The following is a 25625-nucleotide window of genomic DNA, read 5'->3' as shown; positions in this document are numbered from 1 at the left end:
GTCAGGACACACACGACAGCATCCGACTGTCACCAACAGATACTCGTCTGTTCTGGGGACAAATACACACATGGGGCTGCTGGGTTCTGCTGATCCTAACAACCCATGTGTAGTTACCTGTAGTTTTGCCAAACTTTAACTTTCAGGTGTGGAAAATTTAAATCAGAAAATTTTCTCTCTTTTTTTTTTTTCTTTTTTTTTGGTTTGTTGACTAGGTTTTTTTTTTGGTTTTTTTTATTAATTTGGGGTTTGGTTTTTTCTCAGGGTGTGGGTGGTGAATTCTCTCTGCTTTTAGCTCAGTTGGGTCCAAGAATGAAACAAATTTTTTTCTACTGTAATTCTTAATATCATTATGAACTATATTAACAAAAATAATGACTTATCTCGTCACCCAAAATTTGAAACAAAACAAAAGTATAAACAGCCCAGTCTGCGTTTTCTGACTGCAATTCCCCTGTCACATTGACACAGCCATTAAGCACACATGGAAATTTCTCCTCTGGGATCCTGAGTCTACATTCATGACTAATTTGAAGTCATTATTAATTTGATGGGGTCACTAAGTGGCACAGCAGGTTGGGAGGAGTCAAGAAAGCCACCAGGAAAATAAATCCCCAAGTTTCCTCCAGCAGATGCTGGTAAGGAGGCCCATGAGAGGACAGTGCCTGCAGGTACCCACAAGGCTGGGTCGCACAGTGGAGTGGAGGAAAGCTTCCAGCCCACAAAAATGACACAAAAATTTCCTTCTGCACCCCAGACTGTGGCCACAGACAGGATTCAGGTGCTGGTGTTTTTACACCACACTCCCATCTGGATGCTGGGAATTTTCTGGTGCACTGGGAGCTCCTGCATCTCCTCTGGCTGCAGGAAGCTGAGCTGCTCTCCTGCACCACCACATGCGAGCGTTTTCTCCCAGAGCCAGACTGAACCCGGCACAGATCCAAGCAGGCATGTGACTTCCAGCCTTGGTAGCACAGCAATGCTGTCCCTGGGCTTCACCCTGCTCCTCCCAGCCCTGGCATTCACCTTGTGAATAAAACAGCCCTTTGTGGCCAGCAGCAGGGTGTCACATTCACTGCTGGCACTGGGAGGTGGATAAATACCCACGGCCTTTCAGCACAGAGACAGACCACATCTTCCTTCCCCAGAAAGATGAGGGCCAGAGATTAAAAGCAAAATGTTTTCAAAAGTCTTGACCCAAGCAGGGGGTGCTGGCAGCTTTGCCAGAATGCTTGAGGGGCACCTAGGAGCCACGACTTTGCTGGGTCACTGCGTGGGAATAGCAAGGGCAGGTTTTAAATTTCCTCATCACTTATGAATGTGGGGTCTGGGCATGGAACATTCCCAGCTGCAGGAAAGGAGGGAAAATGCAGAGGAAACACCCTTTGGGAGCCACCCGCTAGAAGAAGATGCTTTCTTCTTTACATGGTGAATAGACAATTTTTATGGAATACAGATACCCAGCATCCCCAAGGCAGCCTTGAATATACACCAGGACTGAATAAGTAACAGTGCCTGAAGTCCTTAATTACCTTGTAGCAAAAAGTGTGAATCGATGAACAGTGGCACGTCTAAGGAGCAGTGTGTGATTTCACTCAATCAAATAAAAGAAGAAAAATGTGGCTCTAAAGTCTATTCATTAAAGTTTCTGGCTGATGCAGGCAGAATAAATTCACAGCTGTGGTGGACTCTGTCTCCTTTTCCTATGTGGAAGTGCATAAATGCTCCTTCACTTTTCTGTAAGAACCAAATATTTCTCCAAGGGGAGGTATTTGTGTGGGTGCCATACTGCCATTTTAAAGAAATTCTAGTTGTTTTTTCTTTAAATGCTTCTAAATAAAATTGAAGCATTTTAAGTTTCATCTTATGGGTGATGTTCTTTGTCAAATGTTCATTGTTAAAGGATTTTAATCCAGGACACTGAAATTTAATTTTCAGTCTAAAAATTTGTTTTTCTGTCACAGAACTTTAGTCCTTTTGAAAGGACTATTCTACTTTTATATTTTAGCAGTGTATATTAAGGAAAATGAGGAGTAAATATTATGGACTACTGCAGTAATCAGACAGTAGGAAAAATATATAAACATGGGGTTTTGGTAACACTCCAATATCCATCAGGAGTCTTTTGAAGAGATTGACCCTTTGTCCCTCCAGGCCTCTTTGTAAATGAGGTGACAGCTTTTCCCTCCTCAGCACTTTATAAAATCAGCACAGTGACATGAAAACAGCACTGATTTTTAACAATTAAACACTATTTTCTGCAGAGCCAAAGAGATGCTAAGCCAGCGATTAAAATTTTCATAATATCAACCCAGTCAGTCGCATTGCCCTGATCCCACAAACCTCATTTCCCTTGGGGAACCAGGGCAGCCAGGGTGACCCCAAACCACCAGGACCCAGCTCAAACCATGGCCTGGATGAAGATACCCCAGTGATCCCACAGGGACACTGCCTCCCCTGAGGAGAGATCCCTGAGGGCTGGGCTCAGCAGGCCTGGATCCCTTTCCATACAGAAGGACAGCCCATCCTGAGCAGTGTGTGGTGATGGGGAGCACAATTTGCCTCCCCTTCACTTCGGTTACACAAACTGGTGCCAGAGGAGAGCATAAACACTCCAGCCATGGAGACTAGTGTGGTGCCCTCTCTCACCCCAAAAATCCCCGGTAATTCTCCAGTGTGCTGGGTACAATTGCAACCACTTCTTGAGCAACAAAACCCTCAGTGCCCTGCACCAAGACCAGCATTACCTGTTCCAGAGGAGGGTGGTGTGACAGATCCTGGGCTGTCATCCTCGGGCTCTGACACCGTCACCGTAGGCACCACCTCATGGCTCGGCTTCAGGCCGGTGTCTGGCTGAGTTGGGCTCGGCTCTTTGCTGGCAGCTTCCTTGGTGCTTTCTGTCTCAGTGAGTGTGATCTTGACAGGGGTTGTACCCCCAGAGGGACTGTGCTGACCCCCAGACTTTCTGTCTTCCAGCAGGTCTTGTTCCTTGGCTGCCTTTGTGCTCTCTGAAGGCGTCCGTGGAGGTTCGGCGGCGTGGCTGGACCCCACGGGTGTTCCCCGGTACTTATCACTAAGGACTGGGCTCTCATCTTCTGAGTCAGAGTCGTGTTTTTCTTGGTACTTTATTTCTTCTGATCTACTCATGTCCATGTATTTGTAACCTTCTACTTTCATGGGATCTGCTAAGGTTTTGTCGACTTCAGTAGACTCTGCTGGAGTCATCTCTATTCCCGAGTCTGAGCTAAACAAGCCACGGGACTCAAACCCAGTCACGTCTTGAACAGGATGGCCCAGGGCATTAAACCCCTCCGTGCTGCCTGAGCAGGGAATGGGGGTGTTCTCCTGCTGATAGATGCCTGTGAAATAGGTGGAGTCCCTCGGGGTGGTGTAGTGGACATCGGAGATCAGGGAGGTGTAGAAGGAGTTGTCCCCTCCGTTGGCAGTGGAGCCGTAGTCGAAGAGATGTGACGAGCCTGTGACACCTGAAGCAAACACACAAAAAGCAGGCACAGTGAGACACAAGTGCCTGCAGGATTTCTGCATCAAGCTTTCTGCAAAGCCACGCTCCCCCCCTGCTGAGCTTAGATTCGGTTTGTGAACCAGACTTTGCTTGCAAGCTCTTGGGGACTGTCTCTTTCTATGCCTCTGGGCAATATAGTGGCACATCTGTCACACAAGGCTTCCAGCTGCTGTTCTATCTTAAAATAACTATAAGGATCCTGATAGTAACTAAATATTCCTGGCCAATGTTTGCCTAGCCTGTAAATAAAAACTTCCTATGATTGCAACCTCACAACATCCCTCACAATCCAACCCAGGGGCTCGTCATCCCATATCTTTAAAAGAAATCTAATGTCCAATACTAAGCCAAATTTTTTTTCAAATACGTAGACCTGGAGGAATTTCATCCTAAGGAAACTTTTCATTATGAAAAAAAAATCTGCTGGACAGAAATTGAGAGGGCGAGTTGCAAGCAGATTTAGATTACATTTTCTCCTAAGAGTAGCCACCCTAATTTTGTGAAACACCAAGGAAGAGACTCAACACCCTCATTTAGTGATTTCCACATGTTCAGAAAGCTGTAGCCCATGTGCATCATCTAGAAATCATGCTGGCATGAAGGTGGTTAAATCCATGCATCATTTTCACGCCTCTAATTCCCTCTGCCACGCTCTCAGCTCCTCGGGATGATGCTAATTAAATTAGAAACAGCGGCCACTCTCCCTCTGCAGCATCCATACAAAGCACAGCTCGAGGACAGGAACAGCGAGATCCCCCACCAGGGAGGGGGGAGAGAGGATTCCTGTGGGGGCTGAGGGAATGGGAAGAGGAGGAACAAAGCCAACGTCTGTAGGAGCTGCTGCCCATGGGAGGGAGCAGCCTGTTAACCCCTTGTGTGCTGAACAGAGCTGGCTTTCTCCAACCTCTGCTCATCACCTGCGAGGGATGTGAGGCTCCTGACCTGCTCCACATGTGCCTGGGCTGCAACACACTGTCACTGACATATTTTATGAAAAATCCTTTCATTAGGATTTTCTCTCCTGAGAAGCTGGGAGGCCTCAGAAACGAAATGTAAACAATAATTATCTGCTGCTGTGGAACGCAACAGGTGCATCTGTGATTGGTCTCATGTGGTTGTTTTTAATTAATGGCCAATCACAGTCCAGCTGTCTTGGACTCTCTGGTCAGTCACAAGATTTTATTATCATTCCATTCTTTTCCTTTCAAGCCTTCTGACGAAATCCTTTCTTCTATTCTTTTAGTATAGTTTTAATATAATATATATATATATATCATAAAATAATAAATCAGCCTTTTGAAACATGGAGTCAAGATTCTCGTCTCTCATCCTGGGACCCCTGTGAACACCACCACCAACACACAGTGCAAACTTCATCACTAAACTAAAGGGACATTGCTGCAGCTGCAAAGCCAGAAGCTGGAATATGTCCATGCAAAAGCTCCCCAGGTACTTGCATTTGGGTATTTCCTTCCCCCTTGCACAAACAGAGACTGATACCATCTCTAAACACCACCACAACTGCTTTTCCCGACAGCCCTCCATGCATCAGGCATGTGCCGCTCATTTAGGGAACCCTGAAGCAGTATTTTCTGCCCTGTAACACTTCAGAGTTGTAGCTGAAGGCTTTATTTTACTGCACAGCCTCACTGGATCTGACACATACATAAAACCCAAGCCCTGCACAAAGGCAGAGTGATGGTTTCCCTCATCCTGTTTCTGCATTGTGCAGTGTTGTGATGTCTTACAAGCAATTTCTTTTCCCTGGATTGCCTCTAGGCTGGGAACAACATGTCCCTCCCATGAAAAGAGGAAACCTGGTAGCACAGGGAAAAAACAACGCACAAGTGCTACTCCTTGTTTTTCATCCTACCTGTGCTACCTGCTCCTGTGTCCCCATCCTCCCTGGCTTTGGGGGCAGCCCTCCCTGCTAATCTGCCCCTGCACACACGGTGCAGGCAGCAGCTCCATCCCCACATCCAGGATTTGTAGCACCCTTTGCCACAGGAGAGCGCAGAGCAAGGGGTGCTGCAGCCAGCAGGTGGAAAATCATCCATTCCCAGTCATTCCCAGCCTTCAGCTGGGTGTTCTCACTGCTGCGTAGCACTGCATAGAGCTTTTCATAGAAATATTTATCATCAAGGCAAGCTCTTGCTTCAGAGTGGTGAGGGTCACTGTGGAGATGTAAACTTGGGGCTTATTTCCCCCTCTCTATCTATGCACCTTTACATTTAACTGTGGCATTCACATTTTCTGAAAAAATTCCTTCACCTGGGAAGCTGAGAAGCCTCAGAGGAAAGGAAAACAACTCTTATCTCTTTTGCTTCTCCTGTGTTTTGCTCATGTGGAATGTGTTTGGAGCTTGTTTATCCACAGGTTCCATTGGACTCTGCTGTGAGTTGTTTTGACTCATTGGCCAATCAGGGCCAAGCTGTGTCAAGACTCTGGAAAGGGTCACTAGTTTTCATTATTAGCTTTTTAGCATTTAGTAAGTATCCTTTCTGTATTCTTTAGTATAGTACAGTATTCTTTAATATAATATAGTATCATAAAGTAATAAATTAGCCTTCTGAGAACATGGAGTCAGATTCATCATTCCTGCCTTCATCGGGGCTTTTCCTGCAAATACAATATTTTACTACTCAAAACTTAACCTTCTGTTTTCCTGCCAGCTCACTCAGGGCTGCAAGATGCTTTTGTGACTTGCTGCAGGCAGATCCCATCCTCAAAGCTACATGAGAATGAAGCCTAAGGGGAAAACCACAGCAAAACCAAAGCAGAATAAGGGATGAACTGGGCTGCCCAATACCCAGGGTTTACCTGAGGTCATCCAGTGCCTTGCAACGACAGCTCATACCCAGAACACATTCCTAAATGAGCAGTAAGCAAAAAGGGAAAGGTTCTATTCCTTGCCAGTGCTCTTCTTGCTGAACTTGCCTTTCTGAAAATTATCCATGAACAGGCTTGGATTTTCACAAATGTGTTGGTTAGCTGGAATTATCTGATGCATTGTTTACGCCAACATATTCCAGACTGTGAATTGCTGACTGCAGACTATTCATGCCTGTTGCTGCCAGTATCTGCTGTTTGTAATTTACTATTTGTGCTGGGTGAGTGGCTGTCTGAATCACAGGGTTTCAGGGCTGCTCTTTGACTAAATGCTTCCTCAGTGCCTCCTGGACCTGCTCCAAAGCCCACTGAATCCACTGGAAAAGTCCCACTGACCCTGAGTGGCTGTGGACCAGCTCAAGATGGCTGTGGAATACTTTCTGCTCATGAGGAATACACTGTCACAACACCATCAGAAGGCAAAAAACATCCCAATATTGCTAGGAGAGAGGGAGCACAAACAGAGACAAAGGAGATTGAAGGCACTGCCAAAGCAATATTCACAGATGCTGCTCACAGCTTTCATTTGTGCTTTGTCCACAGTACATGGGAGCCAGAAGCTCAAGCATTTGCAGCTCTTAGCAATGCTGATCAATAGAGCAGTGAAAAGGTTTCTAATGCATTTTTGTCAGGTGCTTCATAGCAGGAGTTATAGCCTGAGCAGCTCACAGGAGTGATAAAGTGAGCTCACGGTGATAAAGAGAGGTTGAGAAAATACCGTCCTAATCTTCAGGTTATTCCTCAGCAGAAAGAAAAGTAACCCTGAAATAGTCATTGACACAAACATCACATTTTCAAACATCATATTTTCAAATAGTACAAACCCAGTACTGTAGCAGATGTTAACACAGCAGCTCATTTATAATAGAATCACTATCAATCATAAACCTTTTTGGTTTTTTTTTCTGCAGCAGCTTTGCAAATAGAAATGAAACCAGAAAATGCATTTCCTAACGAGGTTGAGGAGGAGAGAGGGTTACAGGGTATGTGAGCAAAGGGAGGGTTCACGTTAGCAGGACATATGGGGATCCCAGCTCTCAAGGCGACAGCAGAGTCAAAAGCACTGAAGACAGCTGAAATTGCCTAATTAATAGGATTTAATGTAACTCCCTATTTCCACTGGGATTGATTTAAAGCCGTTGCCAAAACTGCCTCTCATTTGGGAAGTGTGAATCTCTCAGCTATTAGACTGGCTATTAAAGACATGGAAACTTATAATAGCTGAGCAGATTTTTGCTGAAGAACAGTGTGCTCAGAGCCTGGTGATTAAGCAATGCCTTCTCTGACTTTATTTGGTTCAATATCCGTGGGAAGGAGAAGCCTTGAATAGCACCGATAACAGATGACACTATCAGGTCTGAATTTACCCTTGTTACAAAGCTTGGGTTTTTTTTAAATCTGGATTTCACTCAAAACTGCCCAAAAACTCGCCTGCCAATTCAGGTGAAGGAAAGCTATTCAGCTCCTGAGAGCAGCAGTTGTGCTTTCTTGTAACATGAGCCCTCGGGAAATAATTTCACTTCCTGCGACCAGCTAAGAAGTAATGGGTCTGATTCAATCACTCCAGCCCAGCTGAGATGCTCAGCAAGTTACATGTGTTTTCATCAACTGCAAAGGGAAAAAAAGATTGGAAAATGACTGTTTTGTTTGCTCAGAAGAAGTGAATGCTCCAGAAATCCTCTCCTGTGGAACTGGATTTAGAGCTATTTAGCAATTGATACAGGAAATAATTTAGAAATTGTCGGTTTCATGCAGAGTAGCTCTTAATTTAAGAAAGGCAGCTCAAGACCAATTTGGATCAAGGCAAGCTGCTCTGCTGCATCACACTGGAACAGGGAACAAAAAGTTAGCTGAGGATCACAATCAAGAAAAAGAGCAGATTTAAATAAAAGTGATTCCTTTTTTCCCCCAGCTAGAGTATTCTTGGCCTTATTAAAATTGATCACTTTGGAATATTGTGCTCAACTTTTAAGAAAATAACCTTATTTCATATTAACCTGTCAAGCTTCACATGCAGCTCTGGTGATCTTCAGTGGCACAGACAGAGTGACACTTGAGGGACCTGGTCTAGTGGAAGGTGCCCCTGGTGACAGCAGGAGGGTTGGAACAAGATGAACTTTAAGGTCCCTTTCAAACCATTCCATGATTCTGTGATGTGAAATTTCAGTTCCCCAAAGCTGGCAACCCCTCAGTGCAAGGTCCTGTATTTATTGCCTGTCACTGATTTGCTCAAAATTAATAATTTTTTAGAAGAAGAGAGGGGAGAATCTTTAATTAGGTGATGCAGACTTTACAGCCTGGAGCTGTGCAGAGAGGACAAAATCTTTTTGGTTGCAATGGGAGGAATCAAGGTTTCAGCAACCTTTTCAGACAAAAGCAGAATAGTGGGAGCAAGCAGCTTCCAGCAACTTCCTGTAAGTCCTTTAAATAGTTGGCTCTGACTTTTTGCTTTGGATATTGAGCTTCAGGAGTCATTACTGGCTGCTCCAATGCTGCAGGGATGAAAGCTCCCAGAAGCAGGGTCTTCTCACCTCTTTCCCTTGTCCACCCAGGTCTACCCTGTCCCATTTCAACAATCCATGACCTGCAATAATTAATCAATTAATCTTCCTGCTTTCTTCCAAATGCACAACAAAAGTAGTTATTAAACAGAATACATATATTATTAAACAGCCTTTCTTTTCTCTACCAGGTTTACAATTTTGTCATCAGCCACTAGTAAAAAGCCTTTGCTTGGCCTTGGCTTCTTTTTATTCCTTACACGTAAAAATGAGGGGGGGAAAAAAAAGGGAAATAATTTTTCCTGGTTTTTGACCCTGATGCATGATGTTTTACTGTGTACTTTCAGTTCCCTAACTCAGTTACTTTCCATTTTAAAACTCATGTCTTAGAGCATTCACATCTGTATCATACATATCATTATGCAGATGTTCAGTCTTACATCACCTTTCCACTCCTCTTTCCCATACCCAGACAGACCAGCAGTCCCAAGTCTGTCTCCAAATTCAAAGCACACCATTTTCTTGGATCCAGACTAAGCTGTTTTCCCCTCTCTGCTTGATTTCAAACTCAGTCCAAACCTCAGGAAACTCCAGATTTCCCACTATCTTGACTAGTGTCTTCCTGGCAGTGGCAAGGGCAGCTTGCACGAGTGGCAGAGGCATCTCTCAACCCCAGCCCAATCATGCACTGCTTCAAAAGGATCTGTCACCCTCAGGGATATTTGAGTGCACCACTTGGGAGTCATGCTCTCCGTTTTACAAGACCCTTCTGCATGAATTTTCTAACCCCAAACACTTCAATATCCAAACAAAACCCAAAAGTACTTTAGCAATTGTGCTCCAGCTCGAGCAGAGCTTGAAACCCAAATGGCTGAGAGCTCAAAGAGCTGAGATGCTCACAGAGGAACCACTGTGCTGTGGATAACACCATTGGATCAGCTCCCAGTGTCCCCTGGATTTGCCTTTCTCAGTGGCTGGTGTAGGAATGTGCCCCTTGTTGGCAGAGTGGCAAAGCAATCCTTTGTCCTCCTAAAAAGGAAAGAAGCCCAGAAGATTCTCTCATCCATTAGGTGAAAAGCCACCTCATAGGACCTTGGGGACTTCACCTCAGACTTAAGGATGGCTAATTGGACAGAAGCCAAAATGTCCTGCCTGGGCAATTAACTAGAAAAGGACATGAACAAAGAAACTAACTGCTTTTGTGAAGTGTTTTACCAGGACCAAGAACGTCTAGCCCCTGGCTCGGTTTTTCTGTTTGTTATTTTGCCTTTTATCAAACCTTTTTGTTTCCAACACTACAACAGAAGCCATCCTGCTGATTTTTATGCCTCCAAGGGTAGCTGAGCTATCTTGGGTGTGTTATAGGCTTCCAATAGCTTATTAGACCTGGCTCCAGGAGGTTGCTGCAAGAGGCTGGAGCTGTCAGCCATGAGCTATCCCAGCTCCAGATGCTCTGGGCTAGACAGAGAGAGCAGCAAGCTGCCTGCAGGAGAGCTGCAGCAGGGTGTGCATCCCTGCGAGCAGTGCCAGCTATTCCCAGCTGCCAGGAGATGGTGCTCTTTGTTTTAGCTCGGGATTCCCAAACCCACTTTACATCTTGGCAACTTCCTTTCCTCCAGAACTCTCACCATCCTGTCTGCAGCCGGATATATCCCCACAAATGGCATTGGCAGACACGGACGGCCACGCCCCGAGGGTTGTTTGGGGATTCATTTGCACAATAGATGCTGCAGGAAAACCAGATTGTTAAAAATAGGTTAGAAACTGTTGTAAAATAGTTGATAGATCGTTAAGGATGTACTGTTAGCTTGGTTATTATATTGTAAAAGGGGTTAAAAGGGGAGTTATAAGAAATACTGTCCTCAACGAACCATAACACACCTAAGGAAAGTGCACCATGAGCCAGCCTGGACAGAACTGTGATGGGCCAATCAAGTACCTTAAACCTTCATGCAAATGAAGGATCCAAAAAGAAACCAATCCAAAGGGACAAAAAACAGGATAAAAAGGGGCTTCTGACCCACTGAATCCATGTTGCTCCACTGGGGACATGGCTGTTCAGAAGCCCCAGGGCCGGCACTGCAGCATCCTCGACAGGAGCGCTCCTGCTCAGCTCAGACCCCCTTGCTTTGGGCCTTTCTTTTTCTTATCATAAATGCTGAAATTACTTTAGTACCAGGAGCCTGCTCTCATTTTTAACAGGATGGTTCAGGAGGGTACCTGACCCTATTCTGTTATTGCTCCCATGGCTCTCTGCATGGGCCCAAGTGTGCTGGGGACACAGAGAGCAGCAGCAAGGGGGCTTCTCACTGCCTCAGCTCTTGGGGACAACAGGGAGTCAGTGCCTCAGCTGTGCAGGTTATCCATCTGTCCTAAGGTGACTATATGATGCTTGTATGCCCATTCGTGTGTTCTGTTTATGCTGGATATTATGTTCTCTGCCTTCAAGACTGCTCTGAAGAGTGAAAGTTTTGTTTTGGTTTTGCTCTCAGCCTGCTCCCACATGGCTGGCAGGACACACAGACAGGGCAGTACATGGTGCTGCTGTTGCTTTTTCCTTGGCTTTGCGCTTTGCTCTTGCTTCTACTTTGTTCCTTTTTTTTGCTCTGCTCATTAGTTAGCTTAGCTAAGCAGTCTGAATTTTTCCTGGGAAAGTTTCTCCTTTCCCTTTTTTGGCACCACTCGAGCCTGCTCCAGGCTGGGCCCTGGCAAACCCCGAGAGTTTGCACCTTGTGGCCCAGCGGGGCCTACTCTGGGCAGCAGCTGCCCCAGCACTGGAGGGACTGAGAACAGAGCGAGCACCCACAGAGAGACTTTCTGAATTTGTCACCTTTTTCAGAGCTGTGACAGAGTGGTGTCACCCAGTATTGTTCATTCTGTGTGCTGGGGGTGCTGTGCTTGTTAAATAAACAGGTTCTTTCCGCTTCTCTCTGAGGAATCCTTCCCAGACTGGTTGCAGGGAGGGGCTGTGTGGGTTTACTTTCTGGAGGGGACCCTTTGGAGGTTTTCTCCCAAATTTGCCCTAGACCAGAACACCATCCTTCCCCTCCAGATCCCACAGCCACCAGAGGAAACATTGCCCTGGCAAGTTCTGGCTCCTGCACAGGTAGGAGGACACAGGACAGTGTGAAAAGAACAGGCTTAATCCTATTGACACTCTGATTAATTAAGTGGATTCATTGGAGTGGTTTCTGATTCATCCCCCCTCTCTGAGATGGAAGCAAGTCCTAAATTGAAACAAGTTAATGTAAAATTTGGTGCATGGAAAACCTCTCCTCCAGGTCATTTTTCAGAGGATGTGAGTTACTAGAGCCTCCCAGCTGGAGATGCATCACTTTCCCACAGCTTTAGCTTTTACAACTTCCAGACCCAGGGGTACCCAATCTCAGTTCTCCACATGATAAATGTATATGGAAAGGGGGGCAGCTGGGATCCCAGCCCCCAAAAACCTTGGCTGCTGAGGATCAGCAACCTTGATCAATTCCCCACCTTCTTGTAAGCACAGAGATTGGAGCAGGGGACAAATCCCTTTCAGGATCCAACCCTTAGAGGCCCTAACACTTTTGGGAGCATCAGCTTGCCCAGTTGAGAAACTCCCCTCAGCTGCTGGTGGCAGGTCACCACCACATTATGGTTCTCCCCTAGGAACCTCCCTGGGGGCTTTTCCTGTTGCCCCAGCCAGCTTCTGGTTTCTTCCAACAGCTGGGCAGGCATGGATCAGGTTCTGGCTCTCCTCTGGAGTGCTACAGCCTCATCTGTGTGTGGGATGTGTAGGAAACACTGCTGAGCTTTTAATAAGATTAAGAAGGTCCACTCCATCCCAGCAGGATATTAACAGCTTTTCTTTTTTGGCTACAGGTGCTGCAGCACATCAGCTATTTTTTCCCTGTCAGTGCCTCTCCAAAAAGACACCAGGGTCCACTTTTTGCTGCAGCTGAGTGTGTCATGGTGCCCCCCAGACCAAGCCCAGTCAAACAGGGCAGCAGAGCTCCCAGGTTTGGTGATGTTGAAGACCCTCAGCTCCCGTGGGCATCCACAGCACTCCAGGGCTCACAGCACCAGGCAGGGGATGCTGAGCAGGTGCCCCAAAGCTAACCATCAGTGTGCAAAGTGAACCCATGGTAAATGATTCAGCACTTCCCACCCACCCCCACCTGCCCTCGGGGCTTTCTGCTTCAATAAATTGTCTCAGAGAGCTCCAGTTTGACCTGGCAGTAAAACCCTGATATAAGGTCTGTGACAGCTCTCCACAGCACTCTGGACAGCATGAAAAATACAGAGCATTTTAAAAGGAGGCCTGAGAAAGCACAAGAATGGTTTGAAACGTGCACAAATTTGCAAATGCTGCTAGATGTCCAGCATTACTTTAAAAAAAAATAGATAAATGTAATTTAGTGAGTTAACAAAAATCTGGTTCTTGTAAAAAGGTTTTCACTCCAGTGATAGCAAGATGACTGGTTGATAGGTTTCAATGACACCATGATACTACCTAAAATACCTTCAAATGCAATTTCCTGAAGATAATTAAAGTCCACTTATAAGATTAATTCTTTCTTATTTCACCATAGTCACATTTTCCCTGGAATGATAAAACTTCACTGAGCTCCACGACAAAAATACTCCAAGCACTAAGTGAATTAGCACCTAAATCATGCTTTTCCATTACCTGAAATGGGGCCCAACTCCCTTTAGAGCAATAGACTGCAAAGCATTTCACAAAATCTGGATGTATTTGGCTAAGTCTCATTCTTCTTTTAGGTTTTAAAATACTGAAATCCCATTTCCAGCATGATTCAGGAAATTCAGCTGCTTGCTGCTTTTACCCCTAGAGCAGACCAAGGGTACTCCAATGTCCTCTGCAGAACCACCTTCTCTCCAGATTCCATCCCTGGAATTCCCTTCTCAGGCACCTTCAGCCCATCCAGTGCCACCTTTGCTTGGTCCCAGTTCCTTTTAAATTCAGCTTTTCATGATTGCTCCAAGTCAATCCCCAGCCACAGAACCACAGATTCCAGCTCAGCCTGGAAAAGGGAGAAATTCCAAAGCCAGCTGCTTTTGATGCTGACATGAACCTGGGACAGAAATCACTGCCCTGCAGCTCCAGGCTTTTCTACAGTAAGGGAAAACCCAGTGCTGGAGAAGAGCTTTGCTGGAATAAAAGTTTTTTAGTAAGAATCTGATACACATCTGGAGGGACTGCTGAGTTCTCTCTATGCCTCTCATACCTGACCATAACAAATTGTGAAAATTTCGTGGAAAGCCATGTATAAAAATGAGAGAAAAGGCAAAAAGTGTTGTCTTGCACTTGGACTTGGCTCCCCATCCCCCAAGGCTGGATCCACTCCAGCTGCATGAATCTTCCAGGGAGACAGAGCCACAATTGCAAAGAGGTTCAGCTGAAATCACTGAGGGCTCTCGAGAGGAAAATTAATTTTGTGACAATGCCTAACACCTACAGTGATGTGTCAGGCACAGTAATTCAGGGAGAAAACCAGCTGTCAGGCGCTGCAGGCTGGGCTAAATCAGGAGTGACTCGACCAAAGGTACAAGAGTTACACCTGCATAAAACTGTCACCAGGGAAGGAAGTACGAGGCCCTGGGAGCCAACAAATAGAGTCTGAAGACAAGGCATTACTGGCCATAAATCAGGATCAAATCTAATGCCCAGGGGACAGCAGGGAAATCTAGGTCAGAGAGGACACAACAGTGCCAGGCTGACGCAGGCAGACACAGAAAAATATCAAAAATCATCATCAAGCTCTCTTTCCACACACGGTTTTCCCACCTCAACATGACTTGCTCCAGAAAGGCCAGAGGACCAGGTGTGCTGGCTCCTGGTGTTACCTTTACATTAGGACAAAACCCCTGTAGAGCACTGAGCAGGTTACAGAATATGTAATATCAGAAAATATTTAAGGGAAAAAGAGAAATGGGGAGGTTCTACAGAGGTAGGTGAGGCAGCAGACTCTGATCCAAGAGCTAATGGGGTATCCTTGCACATTAAGGGATTTCTCTCTGTTTCTAGAAGGTGGTGCCACGAAAGATGCATCTGAAAGTCAATCAAAAAAGTTTTCAAAATTATATTAAAAGTTAAACCTCTCAAACTAGTGCAGAATTTGGGGCAGAGCCACTGCAGTCATCAATCAGCATCAACCTGCTGGCTCCAGCTTCTGCTTGAGGAGGATTGGGCCATGTGTGCTATAACTAATGCTAGAAATGTCCTTGCCTTCAAGGTCTCTCCTTTCTTTGCCTGCCACTGTGTCTCTTCTCCTGTGACAGATGAGTTCACTCCAAGTAGAGACAGGAAAATCCTCCTCAGACATCTCACCCTCCTGGAGAATGCTTTTTAGACCTAACCCACCCTTCACTCTACGTTATGGAAGAACCAACACAAGTCCTTTCCTCCCTTTACTGTGAGTACATGACATCAAAACTGCTCACCTGTTGGAAGCCAGGATGCTGAGAATTTTAAACTTTCTGTGCATAAAGGCACAGACCCACAAGAGAACACTGCATTTGACCTGAGGTCATGGAACAGGTTTCTAAAATTGATTAATAGCACTGGGATTACAAGTGTGTAGTTGGTTAGAAGTGTGTAATATCACAGGGTGGAAAACTTAGAGTTTGAGATTTCAGAATACAGAAATAAATATGAAGGAAGATGGAGGTTTTAGGGTGGAGGCAGGTTGTTCTTCTTTACCTTCTTCTTCATGGGTTTGGGTGATGTTTTGTAATTGGACAGAAAATCTGCATTGTGGGCTTCCAGGGATCAGTTATTGGGTTAAAAGGGAAAATAATCTATGTGTCCTTTCTTAATTGGATAGTTTAGTCTTAAAAGACCTTGTAACAAGAGATAGTTAGCTATTTTGTGCCTTGCTGCTGAACTCATAGTAGTGAGACTGTTTTATTGATAAGAAATAATAAACACTTGAGTCTGAACATGAATTACTGTCTCAAGTAATCTAATCCAGACCCAGAGAAACCAGCAACTGGTACTGCCACAGGTGACAGTCAAACTAACCTGTGTTCCTTGAAATCTTAATTATACCTTCACTCTGAGCAGAGTTCAAACTTTCTGGCTTTTAAGACTAAAGTATCCAATTAACAACTAGATTATTTCGCCTTTTAACCCAATAACTGATTCCAAAGCCTGCAATGCAGAGTTTTCCACCCAATTACAAAATGCCACCCAAACCCATGGAGAAGAAGGAAGAAGAAGCATGAAGAAGAAACCCAGGACAACACCCTGTGCCCTCCATCCTGCTTCCATCCACAACATACTAAAAATCCCAAAACCTCAATTTCTCACCAAGTGATACACTTATACTGCTCTCTATAATCTATTTCATGTTTTTGTGGATTCCAGTCTATCTTGAAGTCTAGGAAACTTTCTCCATGGATGAGGGTCAAAGTCAGTGTTCCCCTGGGGGTCAGGGCACCCCAGAGCAGACAGAGAAATATTCCTGGTGCCCTGGGTTTCCACAGTCACCCTTCCTAAAAGCCCAGGAGATGCTCCTGCTCCTTCCTTCCTTCCTTGAAGGGATCCAGCTGCTCATAACCGAGCTTTGTGGCTAAATCTCAGCCGTCTGCAGAGTTAATGACAGCAGAGCCTGCACTCCTGAAAGCTTTCGAGGTTGTGGCAGAGCAAGCTCGATCCAAACCACCCATTTGCTGGGATTGCTGTGTGTGATTAAAGCAGGAGGGGGGCAGCAGTGCCAGGACCAGCCTCCCTGTCAGGAGCTTCTCCTGGAGCTCAGCTGGGCTTTGGCTCCACGTGGGAAAGGCTGGGGGTAATTACACAGGTCCTGATAACTTTGTGCAGCTCTACGAGAGCTGGGTCAGGCCCCAGTGCCTGTGGAAGCTGCAAGGAAAGGCAGGAGCAGAGCTCTCCTGTCACCTCATCCACGTGCTGGCAGTGCTGCTGCCTCATCCACACCTGCTGCAGGATTTCTAGGAAAAGCTGCAATGAAAACTTAGATTTTCAGGCACAGGCGGGTGTGTTTTCCTCCAAACAATGTCCCTTCCCCCAGTGGAACACCCTGGATTCCCACCCTGGCCCTAGAGGAGGCAGAAGGCACTGAAATAGTTTCCTGTGCAGGACAGGAAGGTTTCAGATTCTGAGCACCTGGAGGTTTTGGAGAGTAGTTACAGAAGGAGCTCTCAGATGCAATCAGGGGAGGTGCTCCTGCTTGAAGAGACAGGGTGAATACATGACCTCCAGGGCAGTTCTCCTGCTTCAGGCTCTAGCAGGAGCTGCCTTTGGGAAACAGCTACACACCAGTCAGAACTGCATCTGTGATGACCAACAAGGACCTTTCCTCCCCAGCAGATGCACCAGGTACAGCACTTCAGCTGAGGAGGGAGCAGCTTCTAGAACAAGTCCTGGACAGGACATCTTTGCAGATATTGCTGATTCACCCACAGGTCTGGGCCACAATGATAAAAATGTCCAAAGAGAATAGAAAAATATGGCAAGCAGCTTTTTCCATGCTGTTTTCAAAGAGATAGGAGATCCAGAAAACTTCAGGGCAAGTGAAGAAGTTCATCCTCTGGGAAAAGCCCATTTTTAGAGTCTACCGCTGTCACTGAGCCAGAGGGCATTGGGAAGAGCATCACTTCTAGATTAGCTTAAGCATTAGAATCATAGAATGGGTTGGAAGAGACACATTGTCTCTTCCAAGACTTATAGATTATCCCAAGACTTATAGACCATCCAGTTCCACTCCTCTGCCATGGGCAGGGACACCTTCCACCAGACCAGGGTGCTCCAGGCCCCATCCAAGCTGGCCTGGAACATTTCCAGGGATGGGGCAGCTACAGCTTCTCTTGGCAACCTGTGCCAGGGCCTCCCCACCCTCACAGAGAAGAATTTCTTCCTAATCTCCAATCTCACTTCACCCTCTGTCAGTTCCCCCAGGTCTTGTCAGTCCATGCCCTTGTAACCAGCCCCTCTCCAGATCTCTTGTAGCCCTTTTAGGTACTGAACAGCTTCAATTAGGTCACCCCAGAACCTTCTCTTTCCCAAACTGAACATCCCCAGCCCTCTCAGCCTGTCTCCAGAGCAGAGCAGCTCCAGCCCTTGGAGCATCTTGGTGACCTCACTCCAACAGTGCAACGTCCCTCCTGAGCTGAGGATTCCACAGCTGGATGCAGCTTCCCAGGTGGGGTTTCACCTGAGCAGAGGGGCAGAATCCCCTCCCTCAACCCAGTGCCCACACTGGTTTTGTTGCAGCCCAGGACACGGTTGACTTTTTGTGATGCCAGCACATATTGCTCAGTCATGTCCAGCCTCTGGCTTGTGCTTCAAAATAAAAGTGTTAAAAAATTTAATCTAATAGCCTTCTTGGCTATAACATTGGCTCTAGACAGCACAGGAAAACTACTGAGTGTGGGAAACTTCATTTTCTCTTGTAATTTTGGCATTCGGTTGGGTCCCTCTGGCAATCAACTCATAACGTCCATACAGGATATCAGTCAGATGGATAAAGTGATAACAGGGGAATTAAAACACTGAGATGTCCTCACTCCCCACACTGAGAGTGGGGTCTGTACATGCAGTATCAGATTTGGGTAATCATTCATTGCATTCCAAACCTCAGCCAGGGTGCTGTGAATGCCTCAGGGGGTGACTCTGTGCCCAGGGACCCTGCAGGACCTTAAAGGAGCCCAGAGCCAGCCCATGAACAGAAATAATATAAATAGCAGCTCATGCACTAACCCTGCAATGCAAAACAGAAAATCCCTGGTAGAGATGGACATGACAGCAGAAGAGACCCCATTATTTGTTTGTACCTCATCCCTTAGAACATAAAACCCAGGGGCTGGGCATTTCTGTGGGTTGTTTTCCCTGTCTAGGAGGACAAAACCAGAAAGATGCAGAGAAGCTGCAGAAGATGTTGATGGCACAAGCACTGGAGGGCAGGACCCCAGGGGCCAGTTTGGAGGAGGGAATAACAGATAAATTTATATTGCACAGCAGAGGGAAGGGAGGGCAAGAACAGGATCACAGGCTATAAATATTCTCAAGGTACAAGTGAAGGGAGGGAATTAGTCACAGTCTTAGAGGATGGGAGAAAAAGTGGCTTGAAGTCAATATATAAAATTAGGCTACATGTCTACAAGGTATATTTCTTGATGGAAAAGGGCAGGGGGTGGAACAGGATGCACAGGGGTGTCCATACAACATCTCCCCATTACAGCACATTGGATGAGGGAATAAATTCCAGTTCTGCCCTCTGACAGGGTTCTAGATGTCTTTTCCTGGCACCACCATAAACAGCCCAATTTTGCCTCCTGTAACTTAGCACTGCAGATGAAAACTGGGCAAATAAGAGACTCTTCACTTTGACAAGAGAGAAAATTAAAGGGAACTAATTCTGCTTGGAACTGGGCTGTAACAGATTTTTTTTTCTTAACGATTTTTTTAACGTGAAACAAAAACAAACCAATAAAAATCATTCTAGGTCAAATCAATTTAATTTGACCTGAAGCTAAATGTCAGATCTGGTTTACAGCAAACTTCTAATACCAAAAGGGAGCTGCTGTGCAGCAGGGCCCCTCATGGCTGCACATGCAAACTGGTGCACAGGGAGGATTCTGGACTGTCCTTGATTTTCACTCTCCCACCCCAGCTGCACCTAACAGGGTCCAGCTCCCTTCAGAGCATCTTTTATCTTCTACCCTAACTTTTCCCCAAGTCAAATCATTGCAGCACAGCACCCACATGACCCAAGTCCTAAATCATGCTCAGACCCATCTTTGCTCCCAGCATTTTGGATTTAAGCCCATGAAATTATTCACCACATCATATGATTGCTATAGCAACAGCCTATTGAGTATTAATATAAATTGCTTGTTCCAAAATCCCATCTATTGGAAGGAGTTGTGCAGCAGGGGTAAGAGACATCCCAGGCACTAGATCAACCATGTCCTGTCTTCCTCAGTGCCATCAGTTGTGGCACAGAACTGTGGAGGGCAAAAAGCAAAAGGAACCTCACCTTGAAGGGCCCAGCTTGCCCAAAGCTGCCTCTTCACAGCCAAGTTTCCAGAAGTGAACAAATTATGCTCTAATTTAAATACAGGCAATGAGGGTTTTTGGTAGCCCAAGCAAACATGTTAAAACTCAGACCTTTTCCCCTCCTTTTTTGTCAAGAATTTAAAGCGGGATGCTGCAGAGGTTTAATTTTTCAGTAGAACTTTCTGAACACTTCCTTTTCACTAAGAAGGACAATAAACACTTTTTTTTTTTCCTGATGTTGAATGTTAGAACAGGGCACAATCCTCAGCACACACGAAATTAAGTTAGTACAGAGCTGAGGATGGACAGAGCACTGGATGGAGGAAGAACAAGTCTGCCCATGTTCTAACACAGAAGTAACTACATCCTTCCATTAAATTCCTCTTCCAAGAGGAAAAGTGGCTTTGTGTGGTTAAATGCATCTAATATTGTAGGCAATGGCTTCCCACAATAAGTTAGGGATTCCAAGAAATTTTAAATAGCATTTGATGCTTTCTCATCCACATGGCTGAGGCTCTTTCCTTAAGCCCATCAGATACTCACATCAGCCATGGGGTTTTAACACAAAAAGAGCTGCTGAGGCCCACACAGCTCCCAGACTGACCTGAAATATCAAAAAACCCATCCTTTTTCTCCTTTAAAAACTGGAAATGGGAGAGATGAGGGAAGTTGAGGATAGGAGACAGCATGAAGAGCATTTCCAGTAAGCTATTTATACCCTCTCTGGCTTGAATCCACTTACCCTGAAGCCATTTAACACTGTATAATAGTGTGAAAGGGTCTTCATGTGGATAAACATTCAGGTCTGTCACTGTAAAGCATTCACAACATATGGGCAGACTCTTCATTTCTAACGTTTTCATCCATTTAACTACAGCAGATGCAGGCTTGAGGATCTTATTTCTGAGCAAGATGACAAGTGTAAACAGCCATTTCAGTGAGGTATTGCTGTCTGCACATCCAGGATGCAATAAAACACCTCCCTTTGGCTGCCATCCCTGCTCCTGAGCCAAAGGCTGTGCTGGCAACCCAGGTCAGGGGTGGCTTTGGGGATCAAGAGTCTCCAGAGGGAAAAGGAAGAAGAGACAAGAGGGAGAACAGGGAGCACTGGCTAAGAACAGGGAAAGAAGTATTGGGAAAATAAGCATTGGGAAAGAAGAAAAAAATGAGGGATGGAGGAGCAGGATGGAAAGCAGAGGTAGGGAAGGACACTCTTGGGAAGGGAGAGAAATAGGCAGAGTAGGGTGAGAGTTAAATGGAAAAAAGAATGATGCAGGAGAATTAAAACAAAGCCATGGGAACAAAGGACAAAGAAAGGTAGAGAGGGAAGCAGAGACAGGAGTATGAAATGGGAGAGAAAAGAAATTTTAGAAGCTCTAGGATAGACAGACCTGTCCATTTGTAGGCTCTGAAGATTACTACATTTGTTCTTCCCTCATTCATATTTATCCAACATACAGTTCTGGGATGCTATTTTTAACCATGCACAGAAAACACACAAGGAGCTTTTCTCACTTCCATTTTGGAGGAAGGGCCAGGCACTTCCATGAGGCAGATCTCTTTTTAGAATAAATTCAGAAAGACTATCAGAGCAAACCCAACGCCTGTGAATAAATAACTCTGTTCCTGCAGAGGAGGCTGTGGCACGGAGCTATTCTCAGAACAGCACACAGCCTGAAGAGGAGGATGTTTAGGAGTGAATGATGAGGTGGTGGCCTCCCTGTATGGAATTTTACCTGCCTCCTCAGGCATTTTACCTGCCTTCCTGCAGGGAATGAGCTTTTCCAGTCTGGAGCAGCAAAGAGCATGAGGAACAACACGTGCACAAAGGCAGAGGAGCGTGGTGAACAACTGAGCTGCTGGGCAGGTCCTGCACCAAGGCAGCAGCTTCTTGCACCTTGGCCATGCCAGTCTGCCAGAGGATAGCCTGAAACAGGCCCAGGAGCACCAGCCTGGTGCTGTTTTGGTTCCACATCAGGTGTGGGGACCTTGTGTGGAGCAGAACTGCTGCTGGGGGGATGCTCTGTGCATCCTCACCAGCAGGGCTGGGAATTGCTGCAGTGGGAAATGCTGGGCAGGGAGGGGATAAGATGAAGGCAGAAATGTGCTGATTTAAGGCTGAACTTTTTCCCGGGGTCATCTATGTGCTTGAATCCATCAAATAAGCTGCTGTGTCCTGCTCCCTGCATGTTACAGCTGCTCTGCCCCTCTCTATAAGCACCAGCTGGGGATGATTTAACCACGTACAGCAGGAAGAACCCAGAATTTGTAAAAATCACCCATCTCTTCTTGGATGGGAGACCAAGGAAGGCAGGGATTGAGTCTGAGGAAACATCACCTCCTGTTTCTCCCCTTAGGGCTGCTGGAGGCTGGCTTAGCCCTGCCTCAAGGCTGCTCCAGCTCCAGTTGGAGCCACTCTTGTTACATGAAGTGGGAGCACATGGAGATGCACAAAGCCATTTCCATCCACCTCTCCCCCCCAGCCTCATGACATTTGACCATAAAGTACATTTAGCCTGCCTTGAAAAGCACATGTCCCTCTCCCTGGGGAGGGGACACCCATGAGCAGAGATGCAGGAGCTAAACACAGTTTGACAGGACTCAGGCAACAATCTTCCAGCTATCCTTTTAAATTTTTTTATGTACCTTCTCTTTGGCTGCTAGATTTTACTGCCTATCTAAATTCTGCAGCCTTATTTGTCTGGAAGTTTATGAAGTAGGACATTGGTGAATTTTATAAGATGGCACTGGAGATATCACTTTTATGAGAGGTAAAAACAAAAGACTTTGGTCCATCTGCAATTTGACTTTACTCAGCTGCCTCTTAGAGCCACTGGGCTGACAAAGATGCATCCTCCTGAGAGTCCAGGCACTAAAAATATCACTAACATGCACCAGAGCCTGAGTGCCTGCATAATTTATCCTCATTAAATTGATGTGCAATTTGAAGGTACATATCCTTGCTTAAAAATTTGAATGTTTCCCAGTTCTGGTCCATTCCCAAAGTCTCTGGGACTGGAGCTCCAGCAGGCCTGGCTGCAGCAGAGATGGTTTTAATGAATTTATCTGGTTGGGCTGTGTCCTGTGGCCAGAGGAATAAGCCAGAGGTGCAGGGAAATGGCAGGAAGGTAAAGCTGGGTGGAAATAGAGTAGCAGTGCTGCACTCCTGGCTGGGCTGTGGCTCACCAGCAGAGGCTGTGAGGATGCAGAAGTGCTTCTTGATGGTTGGAAGCACATTTTCCTGGTGAATTCATTGCTAATGCACATGCAGAAGGTGGAGAATGCACAAATGTCCATATGGGAATCAGTCCCTCCTGTGATACCCCTCTGTCATCCCATGCAAAGCCCTGCAGAGCACAGGAACAAAACCCTCTGAGGGTTTGAGATATGAGAGAGGCTGCAGAGTTTCAAGCACAGCCTGCCTTGGTGCCACACTTAAAGAAGGAGCTGGAGATCTCAGATCTGAGGCTTGCTGCCAGCCTTGGAAATGGCTGAAAGTCCTTTCTGCCTATCAGCACTGCAGCTCTCAAAAATAAATCTATTTCCTATCAGCCCTTGGCAGGAGATGCTGCTGGGAGAGAATGGCAGCAGTTCAGAGGGGCAAATGGAAGCAAGGAAAAGCCTTCCAGATGTGCAAGGCAAGGGCTGGCACACAACAAGGGGATACACTTGGAGTTCCTGCCTTTTCCATCCCCATAGGGGTCTGGCATCTCCATGACTTTCTTCTCAGCTCCACTTTTTGGGGTCTTCAGATGAGACAAGGCCATCCTATTTACCTCTAGCTACCAAACCTTTAAGCCAAGGAGTCAGATTTCTGTAACCAAGCTGCTTCCTCACACAGGCCCCTGCTGCTTCCCAACACATTTTAAGGACACTCCATGGGCAGAGGAACCAGTTTTCCACAAAATTCAAATCTAAAAGTGGGAAACATTTGGATCACTAAGCAAAGTCATGTCCTTGCCAAATGACAAACACTGTCACAGGGCCCTTTTCAGGACATCAACCTCTGTGGTGGTGTTCAGAGGGGTCCCAGGATGAGGGAAGAGATGAGAATCTTGACTCCATGTTTCAAAAGGTTGATTCATTATTTTATGATATATATATTTTATATATATCCTTTCTTCTATTCTTTTACTATAGTTTTAATATATTATTATATTTTAATATAATATATAATGAATGTATATTAATATCATATATTACTATATATAATATAATATATAAAATATTATATAGAATAATATACAATATATTATAATACAGAATAATATATATAATATAATATATAACATGTATTATATATTAACTAATATATATTATATTATCATTTAATAAAATATATATTGAATATATATATTAATATAATAGATATATGAAAAGAGAATTATGTATTAAAACTATACTAAAAGAATAGAAGAAAGGATTTCATCAGAGGGCTTGAAAGGACAGAGATGGAATGATAATAAAATGTTGTGACTGACCAGACAGTCTGAGACAGCTGGACTGTGATTGGCCATTAATTAAAAAAAAAGCCACATGAGACCAATCAAAGATGCACCTGTTGCATTCCACAGCAGCAGATAATCATTGTTTACATTTCATTTCTGAGGCCTCTCAGCTTCTCAGGAGAAAAATCCTAGCAAAAGTATTTTTCAGAAAATGTCCGTGACAAACCTCTCTCTTGTAAAGCAATTTGGTTTTCAATTCCTTATACTCGCTAGAAAGTTGTTACACAACCTGTCTGATATTTAGGAGTCTCCTAAATGTCCAGCCTGGATTTATTCATCACCAACTTATGTTCATTAGTTATTCTGTCAGCATCAGCTCTTGGCCCTTGAAAACATTCATGGGAAGCAATCCCTCCCTTGGAGCTCTCATCTTGCCAGACTGAACAAATTACGGTCACCAGTCTCCTAAGGAAAGCTCTCCACCCTTGGACTCTAAATCTCCTGGAGACTCTAGGATGCCTGCTGCTACACTCCAGAAAGTTTCTTTTATTTTTTTGTCCTAAATTCTACTTTAATGCTGTGTACTTTAAGCCACTCTAATGATGTTTCTACACACAGAAATGGGTTTTAGTGCAGTGCAGGCAGCTCACACCATTATTTCAGCTGGCTGGAGCAGCATGAAAATCCACTGATAGCAGTAGGATGGTTTCTGAAGCATTATTCTTTCTGGTTCTATCATAATAATTTCTGCTCTGGTATCATGAAAGGCAGAGAAACACTGATAAGGAGCAGAAATGGTGCTGAAATTGGGAGCATACAGTATTATCAGAGTCAAGAAAGCAGTTATCAGTTTCCCTGGCAATCATGGCCACACAGTAAATGCCACATCCAAGAATCAAAACCCAACTACTCCAAAACACATCCATAGGAAGGCACATCCATGTGTGCACATCCCCTTCTCTCCCAAGCATGGGGATGAACTCTCAGCCTCTGAAATTGCTGGAATCACATTTCAGGATGACCACTACACTCAGTGCCTTTTTTCAGTCCCTGCGCCACTGTGCTTGAAAAGGGAAGCTCTGTGCAAGTCAGCAGGCTCACAGTGAATGTTAGCCAGAGTATCCTGCCCCATCTGTTGGAGATTAAGACCACAATGGAGCAGAGCATTAATAAATGATCTGCAATTCCTGCCCTCCTCCACGTTAGGACATAGGGGGGAAAAAATATTCCCAACACCCAAAGGCACT

General features: G+C 45.3%; 1 protein-coding gene across 1 annotated transcript in view; it reads right to left on the bottom strand.

Annotated features, from left to right (window-relative positions):
- Nucleotides 1-25625, bottom strand: part of RTN1 (reticulon 1) — a 124612-nt gene that overhangs the window by 50055 nt on the left and 48932 nt on the right. The window contains exon 2 of the mRNA XM_058806736.1: nt 2748-3485. Coding sequence (XP_058662719.1) covers nt 2748-3485 — 738 coding nt within the window. The remainder of the gene's footprint in view (nt 1-2747; nt 3486-25625) is intronic.

This window comes from Ammospiza caudacuta, chromosome 6 (genome assembly GCF_027887145.1).
Source record: "Ammospiza caudacuta isolate bAmmCau1 chromosome 6, bAmmCau1.pri, whole genome shotgun sequence".
In the NCBI taxonomy this organism is placed as follows: domain Eukaryota; kingdom Metazoa; phylum Chordata; class Aves; order Passeriformes; family Passerellidae; genus Ammospiza; species Ammospiza caudacuta.
The sequence above is the reverse complement of the archived record's forward strand: the minus strand, read 5'-3'. Positions and strand labels throughout refer to the sequence as shown.